Consider the following 13,656-nt stretch of genomic DNA (forward strand, 5'->3'; position numbering starts at 1 on the left):
TCTGCCAAAATCACTCTAGCTTCGTCTTCTTCTAAAGAACTCGAGAGAAATACTGTGAGTTTGTGAGGTTCTTTTACACCAGCCATTTTACTGTAATTCTCTACAAGTATAATAACATCGACTCGTGGACTAGGGCTCGTTAACGCCTGAACCACGTAAAAAACTTGTTTGTCTATTTATATTTCTGCACTTCTACAGTTCTTATCTTTTTATTATTTTGTTTATATTCGTTTCCGAAAAACTCGGTAAACACCACGATTTTCACTTATGCTTAATGGGTCGATGCATGGATATTTTGAGGCTAAAAGAGGGTTGCGACAAGGGGATCCGATGTCACCTCTTATTTTTGTGCTGGGAATGGAATACCTCACAAGAATAATGCAAAAAGTTGGCCAGAAATCTGATTTTGCTTTTCATAACAGGTGTAAGGAGCTGAAGCTAAATCATCTAATTTTTGTCGATGATGTACTACTGTTTTGCAATGATGATTATAAGAGCATCTGTTATATACTACAGGGCCTCAAGTTATTTTCGCAAACATCAGGACTACAGCCTAATGCTTCAAAGTCTGCACTTTTCTGCAGTGGGATGAACTCTAATGAGATGCATCGCATTTTGGAAGTATCAGGTTTTAGGAAAAGTGAGGTACCGTTCAATTACTTAGGTGTACCCATCTGTGCTAAGCCCATCTCTGCAAAGGAATGCAGCTTGCTAGTGGATAAAATGACTACTAGGATCAGGTCTTGGAGCACAAGGAACATCTCTTTTGCAGGGCGGGCAGTCTTGATTAACTATGTTCTCCTCTCAATTCATTCCTATTGGAGTCAAATTATGTTGCTGCCCAGGAAGGTGATTAAAGAGATTGAAGCTATCTGCCGAGCATTCTTGTGGACAGGTAAACAGTTGATGGTTGGAGCAGGGCAAATAGCTTGGGATAGCCTGTGCAAGCCTAAAGTAGCAGGAGGTATAGGCTTCAAGAAAATTCCTGAATGGAACAAAGCTGCTATGTTCAAATATGTATGGGCAGTAGCAGCCAAAGAAGACAATTTGTGGGTTAGATGGGTGCATAGTGTGTACATAAAAGGTGGAGTATGGTGGGATTACATTGCCCCGATTCATGGCAGCTGGTATTGGAGGAAGATTGTAGCAGTTAAAGACCAAATGAAGACTCTTGTCGATTTAGTTCTGTTTACTCAAAGAAAGTATAAGATTGCAGAGGGTTACAGACTTCTTAATCCAGTACATGATAAGGTCAATTGGAGCAAGGAGGTTTGGGGGAGATTGAATACCCCAAAGCATAGTTTCATGTTATGGTTAGCTATCCAAGACAGATTGAAGACTAAAGCAAGATTATATAGATTCAATATTCTTCCTGAAGCTAAGTGTCAGTTTTGCAAAGTGGCAGATGAAACAACTACTCACCTTTTCTTTGATTACCCATTTTCTAGTGAGTGCCTTCAACAGGTTAAGAACTGGGTTTGCTGGGGCATAGCTGCAAGCCAACTACCTGTTATTATGAGGGTGATTGGCAGAATGAAGGCAACAAGGTTCAGGAAAATGGTACTTTCAGCTATTATGGGTGCACTGGTGTACCATTTATGGAGGGCAAGAAATGAAAGTCTTTGGCTATCCTCCCTTGATAATCCAACAAGCATTGTACAGAAGATTAAAGCAGCTAGTAAGATTAGAATCCAAAGTGTATAGCCAAAAAAAGTATCTGCTAAAGATCTTGAATGGTATACTGTATTATAAATAGAATATAACCATTGTACAGCTAAAAGAAGTATGTTTGGGCCCTTAATGGGTGCCTTTTGTTTGTAAATTGGTTTTGAAAGTAATGAAATGCACTGCTGATTTACCAAAAAAAAAAAAACATGTATATGTTATTATTTTCTCTTTATTTCATTTTTGAAAGTTTAATATCAATTTTATTTTTTTAGGTTGTTTTGTTATCCAAAGAGAATGTGTTATTTTAAAGATGTTATTGGCAATCATTGTACTTCACAGATAAGTTTTTTCTTCCTTTATCAATTATAATTGTTGATATTTAGTATTATTGTCCATTGAATTTTATCATTCATTCAATTTCATTAACTAATGTTGTTTTTATTTGTATGTTAATTTTATTTTGTATGTTGCTTCTCAAGTATACAAGCAAAATGTGGCGCTGGATTTGATTCTTGAGCTATCTTCCTGTGGATTGAGACATATATTGTTTAGCAGTTGTGTCTACTTTTGCTAAAATAGCTATATTCTACAATGACATTGAATAATCTTTGTTAGAGGTTATAGCAAGTTTGTTATCTAGATTTCCAAAAGTGTCCCCAATACATGATTTATCGTTTCATAGTTAGTTGTGCATATTTTTCGGATGGAAATACAACTTGTTTAGTTAGAAAATATCATTCATTTACTCTAGATATTTAGATTTTCTAGGTTGTACGATATTATGTCATTTATCAATAAAGTTATAATTGCTCAAAATATATAATAAATATATATATACTTGCTTTAAATTCAAGTAAGTGGGTGAATGTTGACATAAATTCAAATTGATCACTAAGTTTAAATTTAAGGAATTTGAGAGTTTTAATTAATTTGTCTCATTATTGACATCTCTTAATTAAATATTGATGCTCCTTTAATTAATCCCGACGTACATAACGATTCTCAATTAAATGAAAGTGTGAACTCATGCATGACCAATTAAATGTTATAGTGTTGAACTCATGCAACGACGTCGTATTAACTCAACACAAACATATAAGCATGCATGTATTTCTCTACATTTTTCGTAGTACATATCATTCATTATATGGTTGTACTACACATCAAAAAATGGTGCAGTACGAACTTCAACAAATTCTCAAGTATATATATAGCAATATTTTTAGTACAATTAACCGATCGAAGAAAAAAAATTCTATTAATAGAACACATGATGATGATGATGATTAAGTTTCATCATTGCAGTAAATTCGATCGTGTAGACCCCATTTTGATGGTGTTATATCTTTTTCGTTTTAACAAAGGTTATTACGCGCTCTCTTCTTCTTTTTTTTTTAAATTTTATGGTAGACCATTCATCCTATATTTTGAAATATATACGAAGCGACTATAATGTATCTATTTTTTTTACAATATTGGTGCATCCTGTTCTATTTCGGCACCTGAATAGTTATAATCCCAAAAAAAATTTATATGATGGTGTATATTATAGTTATCTAGAACATCCTACAAATTTTCAAGAAATTTTGAATAAATTATAATACCGAAACAAGGTCTAAACTGTTTGTTATACGCGTGCCTATTTTTTTGTGTACACATGTAAAATTTGACAGTTTGAATTCTGTTTCCGCATTCGTAAACTATTCAGAATTTCTTGAAAATTTGCAAGATATTATAAATACTTACAATGTATACCGTCATATAAAATTTTTTGAGATTATATCTATTCAGATGTCGAAATAGAAAAAAAATACATCAGTGTTGCAAAAAAATAATACGTTGTAGTCATTCCCAATATATATACATATATGAAAAGTATATATTATTGCATTAATTTATTACCCTTTTATTTCGTAATTATTTTTAGTATATATAGATATCTAGCCAATTATAAACTGATGAATTTCTTATTTTGCTGTTAGATGTGCAGAGTTTAATTATAAAACAAAGTGTATTTGTAAAAAAAATAATAATAAAAAGAGAGAGAGAGCCAGTGGAATTAAGCTAAATAATAATTACAACTCTTGCAAGTAATTTTATAATTGTGCAAGGAATAATTTTCTTTTCCTTTAGATATATATATATATATATTTGTATTTTTTGTTTTTGCATAGAATACATTTATTTCTATGTCGCCTACACACATATATATAACTATTTTCCGAAAATTAAAAGAAAATAAAATTATATTTCGATTAATATTTCCAATGAGGAAATAATATAATATAATGTGCCGGCTAATTTTACAACATATCCTAAGAATATTATTACATTAATTTAAACTCTGAAGGACGGCATATATATATTTATATATACGAATATATTTATATAATCATATATATATTGTCAAGAACAAGGACAAGAAAAGCCAAATTAAGGAAACTTCAAAATACTTTCTCATATTATTATGATCAGCAGGCCGATACAAGGGACATACATACCTAAAATTAAATAATATATATTATACCAAATTAACAATGCTCCTCAAATTTGAATATTCTTAATCAAAATCTATATATTCTATTTTGGTAATTATAAATTGTCACTATTTTTTATGTTGACTGTCCTATATCCAAGTTTCTTTTTCCACATAATTTCACTGTTTTAATTATTAGTTAACAATTAACGTGTAATCCGAAGTTGTCTATGTATAATACAACATAATAATATTAATTAACTAATTAGCCAATTAACCTTATTACAAATAAGGTTATTGTTCCTTCGAAAATTTCAATGAAACTCTTCACCATCATCATCAAAACATAGCTATATAAATGATAACCAAATAGTTAGAGCTTGCAAAAACTCATACACCAATATTAATCATATATAGTTAGTTATCGAGCCAAAATTATATTATAAAATAAATACAAACACAAATTATTATTATTATTAAATTATTTCTTCATTAATGGCCTCATCACCAAACAAATTTCTTCTTATCCTTGCCATTGCGACGATTCTGCTGCCCTCAATTGCTGTTGCGACAGAATATGTGGTCGGAGGAGATGCGATTGGCTGGAAACCTAACTTCAATTACACTGATTGGGCCAAAGATAAAATGTTCATGGTTGGTGATACTTTAGGTAAACCTATTATATATCAACACTAACAAAGTGACATAAAAAAAAAAAATCTACTTTGCCAAATACTTTTTTTTAATCCCTTCTAATTAATGAATAACAACTTCATTTGAATAGTTTTTTACTCTCTTAACTATTTTACATTTATTATTTATTTTTATTTTTTTTGGGTTGTGGGAACAATTAATAATATATTTGTACAGTATTCAAATACGACCCTACAAAGCATGATGTGTACAAAGTGAACGGTACTGCGTTCAGCGAGTGCGTAACCCCACCTGGCGCAGAAGTATTGAAGAGTGGAAACGACATCGTTACACTGAAGAGCGCCGGAAACAAATGGTACCTTTGCAGCACCCTAGGTCACTGTGCTAATGGCCAAAAGCTTAAGATTACTGTTATGGACATGATGAGTGCACCTCAACCATCCCCTAACGCTGCTCCTCCCAACGTTTTCGTTGGATTTTTCCAAATCTTCGTCTCACTCGCCATCGTCATCCTCCTTTCATCTTATGCTACTTAATTAATAATTATTAAGAGAAATTGGTGAAAATGACTATTTTTTTTAAGTGATTTTGCACTCTGATCAACTTTTGATAATTTTTTGCAAAATGACATCTGTCTAAAATTCGACCAGTAGTCTAAATTTTTTGACTAAGCTGTCTAAAATTTTTGACCAGATGTTTGAATTTTTCGACCACCTGTCTAAATTTTTGACTAACTATCTAAATTATGAGTAGTCATTTTGCAAAAAATTATTAAACTAGGCTAGAGTGCAAAATAACTTTGAAAAATAAGTCAATTTGCCAAGGCACCCTTATTAAACTTATATGTATAATCTTGTTTGTTCTTCTATTATTTGTTGTTTTTTTTTTTAATTTTATCGTGATTGTTATTGTTAAATAAATGAGTGATTTGGGATCTGAGAGTGCTTTCGTTGTTGTGCGATCTAACCTCTTCCAATAAAGATCAGAAGAATTATTGTTTTACTAATTTCATTTTATTTTATTTTATTTTCATGTGTTTCTAATATTTAAACATTATGAAATATCTTAAAATTGATAATGAGGTATAGCAAAATAGTGTTATGATTTCTATGCTTATTTGATATAAATTGCTGAGGAATTGTCTCTTAATATGATACTATATATAGATTTCTGCCATTGGCGAGGAGTAAGCTGTAACAAAAATACTAGGCACAATGAATTAACTGGACATGAAAAACATTTGTTGGAGGTTATGGATTTTTTTTTTTTTATATTTATGAATTTTATTTTGATTTTTGTATTGATATTTTTTGTGATTTTAAATCTATTGATTTAAAATTAAATGATAAGAAAAAATTTAAAATAAAAAAAAACTATTAGTAATGTAAACAAAAGTTGATGCCAAATAAAAATAAATTGTGTCAGTCATAGAGAAAATTGTAGCTGATATAATTTTAGTAAGTAAGAAGTGTTGACACTAAAGTATTAGGGACAATTTTTGTTACCACTAATTACTTTAGTCACAATAACAATTGCTAAAGAAGTATTAGGGACAATAAAATCAGTTACTAAAAATAAATGAACTGTGACTATAAAAGTATTAGTGACAACTTCTAAAAATAAATAAGTTGTGACTAATAATTGTGATGACTTTTAATAACTATTAATTATAAAAATAAAAAATAAAAAGTATTTTACCTAGAATCTAAAGTATTTACAAAAATACATTTAACCATATTATTTACATAAATATCGGTGTCATATCAGCATAACATATCAAATTTTGAAAAAATTAGGAAATTCCGCTTCTCGAAATTTTTATTTTTTTTTGTTGTAAAAAATTACATTTTGGTTGTTTACGATACCGATAAGATGTCAATTGATCACTTTTTTTTTATTAAAAGCTTTATTTTTAGATCATGTTATTGTTTTAGTACTTTTTGGTTACTTCCAAAACTCATTTGCATACATCTTAATATATCAATTAGTTATTTTTATGTTATATTTGTTGGAATTAAATAAGAAAAAATATATAAATACGCAGCATAATAGTGGTGGATTAGGATTTTTAAAAAATTATTAATATCACCCAAGACCATATATGTATAGATATATTAAATGACACATAAATAGAGAAGATCATCTCCAATGTAAGACGTAAATTTTGTGACAAATTTAGCACAAAAAAATGAGTTAATGTTATATTTTGCCCAAATTTTACAATTGTGATCTAATGCACAAGAAACAAATTAGCACAAAAAAGTAAATAATTCATTTAATATTTATTGAGAACATACAAAAATTAATTTTTTATTATCTAAATTATGTACTCTAAGAAATTTGTCATTAAAAAAATAAATAAAAAATGATATATGGTTGGTCATTAATTGTCAACTACAAAATTATAGTAATTAGTGACAATATGATAAATAAAAAAGTAATATTTATTGATGTGCCAAATTTAGTACACTTTTTGTAACACTATATTTGAGTCATGTTTTTTGTTAGATGTGCTAAATATAACATTGCACCAGTTTTTTTATAAATAATAAATAATAATAATAAAATAATTATTTATTATAATTTTCTTAGGGCCCACTTTGAGTACCTTCAATACTATTTTAGGGCACTCAAAGTGTGCCCTTAAAAGTCTCCACTGACTCAAGTTTCCTCAGTCTTTTATGACACACATCAGTAATTAGGGATCGCACTGCATGTTCTAAAATGTATTTTTTAAGGACCCTCGCTGAGTGTCCTAAAAAGTTTATGAGATATTTTTAGAACTCCCATTTAGATGAGTGCCATAAAAAAGTGTCCTAAAAACCAATTTCAGTAGTAGTGATATAAATATGCCAAAATTAAGATCAATTGCAAAGAAATTAAATACTATAATGGCTTGTTGAAGTATATACTTTATTTACATTTGTTAATGAAGCCACACGTATATATATATATAATATTAGTAAATACATTATTATCAATTTATTCTATAGTTTCCTCAATTTAGTCTATAGTTTCCTCATAAGAGTACTTCTTGGAATACTTGAATGCCAAGAACACTCCAAGAGCCATTCCTAATGAAACTGCCACCAAAACTTTGATAGCTTTACTCTTTTTGGCAATCTCACTATGAGCTTTCCGACATCGATGCTTTAAGCTAATAATTTGTTCGACAAATATGGGGTTAGCCTTAGCCTTTTTAGGCATAGTTATGCAGAGATAAAGACCTTCAAATTTGACATCAAGCTCACTCAAGTCGTATTCTTTTGGTGAAACTCTTATGTCTTTACTAAAGCGTTTTATGCGGTTCGAAGATCCACCAGAATAAGAATAAGGACGTTCCCCACTAATGATTATTTCACCATTGGGTTTCTTCTCTATTTTTATATGCTCCATTTGAAAACCTAATAGAAATAATGTCAATATATATAGATATATTTGAAAATAATAAATCATAATAAGAGAAAGTTCAATATTGGAGTTCGATCTAGACCTTTATATATGTGCATGTCGATCATTGATTAGCACATTGTTACTTAAATGTTTTTATCTTAATTCGAATAATTATATTCTTTTTCTAAACCTTTAAATGTTTTTGTAACTAAAATTTACAAGTTTATAATCATAGGTTACAATTTTGTAAATTATAACAAGTAATAACAGAACTGTTCCAAACTGTTGTTTCTATTTTTATAATTTTTGTAAAATTCCATTTTTTTTTAAAAGAAAATTTAATTAACAGTTCAAAAATAAAATTTATACCAAACATTAAACAAAGTATATAAAACTAAAATGAAAGTAAAAAACGAGACAAAAAAATTAATCCAAACCCTATATGCTGGTTCTATTTTTCTATTTTGAGAAAATTAAAAATTAAAAAAAAAAAGATAATGCCCTCTAGCAGGTACACCCCATACAATAATTTGATAAAAGAATAACAAGACAAATGAAAATCAATATATATATTTATATATATACCTTGAAGATAAATCTTGAGAATGTCGTATGTTTCCTTTGTTTCCCATAAGCAATAGGGTTCGAAATCATCATAATAAGCCTTGGTCTCCATCAATGAAGGTTTCTCTCCTTGCTTTTCTTCTGGTTCTTCTATGAAACACACGAAAATTAGATACACTACATATATATATATATATATATATAATACACTTACATACTACATTTCTAGTTAAAAACTCATTGAAAGGAATTTGAGATAGTCTGGATGACGAGCTAGCTATTACTTTTAGTCTAACCTTTAGAATAGAATAAATTTTGCTTGCGTTTATAGCCTTAATTAACTATATTCTTTTCTCTTTTAATCTTTAACTTTGCTTGACAACAAAGCATAGTTGATAAAATATTCAGTATTGAATCAGTTATATGCATAAAACCCATTTATTTTGGTATTTTGGAAGTATTTTTACAATCGGATGAACATAGATGTTAAAGGATTGTAGAAAGAGAAAGAAAAAAAAAATTGGTATATGTACGTACGTTTAATAATGTGCGGAATCTATTTTGATTACTACTATTGCCGTAGATAATTAATGTGCAGGCTCCTAATCATTTAATTGATCAAAAAGCAAGTTTGAGACATCAAGATGATCTACACTATGCCTGATTTTCAATTTGATGTAGAATTTTAAAGATGATATCAAAGTTGCTCGGGTTTAGACCGTTGGAAAACTATGAAGAAAGTAATAATGCCTAACAACTTGGAGGTAGCTGACTAGGGGTGCACACCGATAGGATTTTCGAGTTTTGGGTTTATTGGGTTCGAGTTGGGAAATGGGGTACCAAACCTTTTCCCGAATTTTTTCAGATGTTTTGTAATTTTGAGTTTCGGGTGGGGTCGGATTGGGTGGGTCGGATTTCGGGTGGGGTTTGAGTCAAGTATGGGTTTTGGGTCGTTTATAGGCCTTGGTAAAAAAAGTTCAAAAATATTAATAAAAAATTCATCAATTTCTACATGATACCATAGCTGACATGAGAAAAAAAATTATTCACACCAAAATCCAAATCCAGACCATCAAACCAACGTCTCAAATCTCATAACCAAAACCTCAAATCTTAGAAATTACTAGAATACCAAATTAAAAGCCAAATTCAACTAACAAAAAAAAAAACAGCATCCCACCACTGCCTATTATATGCTCTATATGTCGCAACCACCTAACAAAACCCCATCAAATCAGATCTACACCACTCTCTTGAAGTCCTCTGCGCGCAACTGCCTGCAGTTGGGTCTTGCGCCGGCGATAGAGAGGGCTGGGGCTAGGGTCGTGAGGTGAGCCACCAAATGTGAGAGAGAAAAAAAGAGGTGAGAGAGTGAAAGGGAGGTCGGCCGTGTGAGACTGAGTGAGAGGTGAGGAAGGGAGAGAAATGGTGTCGTGGTGGGGAGTAGGTGGTGTCGTGGTGGTGGTGTGTGACTGTCGGTGTGAGAGGAGGAAAGAAGAGTCTACCGAGAGAGAGGGGAGACGTCGTGGGTGTGATGGTCGCAGAAAGAGAAATGAGAAAGAGAGAGTATAGGTTTTTAGGTTTTTTTTTTTTTATTTCAGATTTCATTTTCTATTAAAAATTATTTCACCCGAACCCGTGAGTATACATTTTCAACACTTGAACTCTACCCGAACACTCTCGGGTTCGGGTCTAATCCGATCCGAAATCAACGGGTTTGGCTAAAAAATGGGTTTTCATGTTGCAGGTCATGAAGGTTGTGCAAGTTTTTGGGGTTTGCGGGTCAAATGTTCACCCTTATAGCTGACTACTCAAGGCTTTGATGTGTATTGATTCACGTAAATCAATATCTCTAGTTACATATTTATGTTTATGTTTGTCGATAGAGTTGTATCAACGAATAGTATAGAGACCTTGACTTTTACTTTTATTATGAAAGTCGAGTTCTATTCATAGATAAGCTTACATCACATGATATATTTACGGTTTAGGTGTTTCATATTTAGCCTTAAAGTTGTGGAATCGATTTCTAGATCATTGAAAATATTTTGTGATACAATTTAATTGTTATCGTTATGACAAAAAATAAATAAGTGTGAGTCAAAATAAATGTATTGATATTAAGGATAGAGAATTGATTAGGGGTGCACACAGGTCGGATTTTCGGGTTTCGGGTTCATCAGTTTCGGGTTTTACAAGTTTCGGGTTGAAAAAAATGGTACTGAAATCGATTCGAAATTTTCAAGTTTTTTCGGATTTCGGGTTTTACTCGGGTTCGAGTTCGGGTTTGATTCGGGTTGGGCTGGGCCATTTGTGTGTTTGGGCTGAAAAGCCAAATTTTGCAAAAATACCAGTTTTTACACTTTTTTTCAAAAATACCACTTTTTTTCAAATATACCATTTTTTCAGAGTTCGGGTTTGATTTTGGGCTGGGCTGGGCCTATTGGGTTTTGGGCTGAAAAGCTAAATTTTGCAAAAATACTTTTTTTTTTTCGAATTTTCGGGTTTGAACCCGAACCCGAGGCTAAAAAATTTCAAACCCAAACCCGACCCGACTTTTGTCAGGTTCGGGTCGGATTTAACCCGATTCCGACGGGTTTTTCTAAAAAAACGAGTTTTCGGGTTGCTGGTCGGACGGGTTTGCGGGTTTTTCGGGTCAAATGTTTACCCCTATAATTGATAGGGAGCACCAAGTGTCCAATACCACAAGGAGGTGGCATACTGTTATTAGTGAAATCTAATATCGGACCTCACACAATTCAATTTAATAATTATTATGGAGTATCACTAACAAATTATAGGGTGACACCTCTCGTGATGTTGGGCACCTTAAGGTGTCAAATTATCAATTCCCTAACAAAAAATAAAAAAGTCCCTAACATACATAACAATTCTCATCATTCAGTATCTACAATATTGAGATATTGGAGTATCTAGAAATGCCTTAGTAAGAAAAACAGAGTGCTAGTGAAAGTGCATTTAACTTTATATAACCAAATGTTAGTGTTTTTAGATTTCAAATTTTATCTTATCGATAGATCTTATTTATTTTCCATATTAAGATCAACTATGAATAATATAAGACCATGGTAGATGGTATAAATTTTGTGCCAAATTTAACTCAAAAAAAATAAACAAATATTATATTTGGCTTAATTTTAACAATAGTACTCCACTGCATATAATGCAAATTTACTTAAAAAAAAAAAACAAATCAACAAATTCATTTAATTTTTATTGAGTATATATATATATATAAAGTAATATAAAGTTAAAATTTTTTTAATTAATATCAAGTAGTAAAAAGGTAAATAAAAAATGTTAACATTTTGTAATACCATTGTAGTTATATTATTTTAAGATGTGCTAAAATATAGCAATGCACGAGAGACTGTGTATATTGCTTAAACTCACTACCCCAGTTGAATAATAAATTAGTAAACTTGTATTATTGAATGAAAACAATGAATAAATGTTGGGTAAGTATGATCATACATTCAATCATTAGAAACCTTAATTATTAACACAATTATTCAAATCAAAGAAATCTAGAACATGATATGACGATGATCAGTATATTAGAATAGGTGGATTTGAAATACATTTCCATATTATGAGACCCCCAACAATAATACCAATAGCAACCACCACAGCAACTCCCAAAGCTATATTTTTGCCTATCATACCATCTCCTAAGAAACGAGGAGATTTCGTAGGTGGTGGTGGTGACGGTGGTAGTTGATCACTTATCGAAATTTTTGGGATTGTTAGGAAGAGAATGCTATTGGTAAACCTAGCACGAATTTGGTCTGTTTTGTGCTCTTTTCCCATTTGGATTTCTTTGCGGAAACGACCTTTTTTGGTATTCTCAACAACACCATTCTCACCGCTAATGGTTAGGACTCCATTGCCGTTGAGTTGGACATTCAAATATTCTTTTGTGAATCCTATATACAATAAACACATAGTAATATATATATATATATATCACAAATTCAAATGTTAATAATTGGCTCCCATCAAATTTAATCATAGTTTGATATATATGATAAGTAGTCATATATATTTTAGAATTTTTCAAAAATGATTTGTTTTTTTTTCTAAATACGAGTTTTAGGTTTCTAATTAAAAAGAAAAATACGTTACTTATATTTGATGCCAAACATATACTACACACATCACAAAGTACACCTATATATACCAAAAATCATAAATAAAAAATATATTAAAAAATCGTATTAAATGTAAAATATATATTTTATATGTGAATTTAATATATATATATATATATATTGGGTGGTGAATTTTTTTTTTTTTTTTTTGATACAAGGTGGTGAAAATTATTAATGTATGCACAAACCATCTTGACTCAAATTATTAACAAAATTTAAGAGAATTATATATGTAGTTAAATGTAATAATATATATCTTGGAGATTTGACAAAATAATAATGATAATAATAATAATATACCTTGGAGATGAATCTCAAGAATGTCACGTTCTTGCCCTCTTTGCCACTTGCAGAAGGGATCAAAGTCCTCATAAGAACCCTTGAAATAAGATGCCATTGTTCTATTGTTTGATCTTCGTTTTGTTTAAGATTTCTTTTATATATGTTTCCCAAAGAAACATGTGAGTTAAGTTATATATATATATATATAGAGAGAGAGAGAGATACATATATAGGTACACAAAATTTAGTGAATGAAATGATGTTGAAGATGGTTGAGGGTACGTAATCTAATCTTTGGTCTCTTGCACACTACGCAAAATACTAATTGAAGTAATGGAATAAACCAAATGGGATCGTTAGATTATTCCTATAAATATATATATATATATTTATATATATATAAATTGGGTTTATACTTTTTTGGACTATGTGTTTTGTCTAATTACC

The 13,656-nt window shown here is 30.4% G+C and overlaps 3 protein-coding genes across 3 annotated transcripts; 1 reads left to right on the forward strand and 2 right to left on the reverse strand.

The window, feature by feature from the left end:
* The first annotated feature begins 4,639 nt into the window (after positions 1 to 4,639).
* LOC133825801 (blue copper protein 1a-like) lies at positions 4,640 to 5,334 on the forward strand. The gene is made up of 2 exons (XM_062258699.1): positions 4,640 to 4,814; positions 5,015 to 5,334. Exons 1-2 carry the CDS (start codon positions 4,640 to 4,642, stop codon positions 5,332 to 5,334), a joined length of 495 nt encoding a protein of 164 aa, XP_062114683.1.
* A 2,332-nt stretch (positions 5,335 to 7,666) lies between these two features.
* Positions 7,667 to 8,955, reverse strand: LOC133821700 (uncharacterized). The gene is made up of 2 exons (XM_062253857.1): positions 8,777 to 8,955; positions 7,667 to 8,202 (listed from the first exon to the last, which is right to left on the reverse strand). Exons 1-2 carry the CDS (start codon positions 8,865 to 8,867, stop codon positions 7,802 to 7,804), a joined length of 492 nt encoding a protein of 163 aa, XP_062109841.1. The 5' UTR covers positions 8,868 to 8,955; the 3' UTR covers positions 7,667 to 7,801.
* A 3,254-nt stretch (positions 8,956 to 12,209) lies between these two features.
* On the reverse strand, positions 12,210 to 13,380 carry LOC133821701 (17.8 kDa class I heat shock protein-like). Its single transcript, XM_062253858.1, has 2 exons — positions 13,228 to 13,380; positions 12,210 to 12,702 (listed from the first exon to the last, which is right to left on the reverse strand). The coding sequence occupies exons 1-2, from the start codon at positions 13,322 to 13,324 to the stop codon at positions 12,326 to 12,328; spliced, it is 474 nt and encodes a 157-aa protein (XP_062109842.1). The 5' UTR covers positions 13,325 to 13,380; the 3' UTR covers positions 12,210 to 12,325.
* Positions 13,381 to 13,656: the final 276 nt, after the last annotated feature.

This window comes from Humulus lupulus, chromosome 3 (genome assembly GCF_963169125.1).
Source record: "Humulus lupulus chromosome 3, drHumLupu1.1, whole genome shotgun sequence".
NCBI lineage: Eukaryota > Viridiplantae > Streptophyta > Magnoliopsida > Rosales > Cannabaceae > Humulus > Humulus lupulus.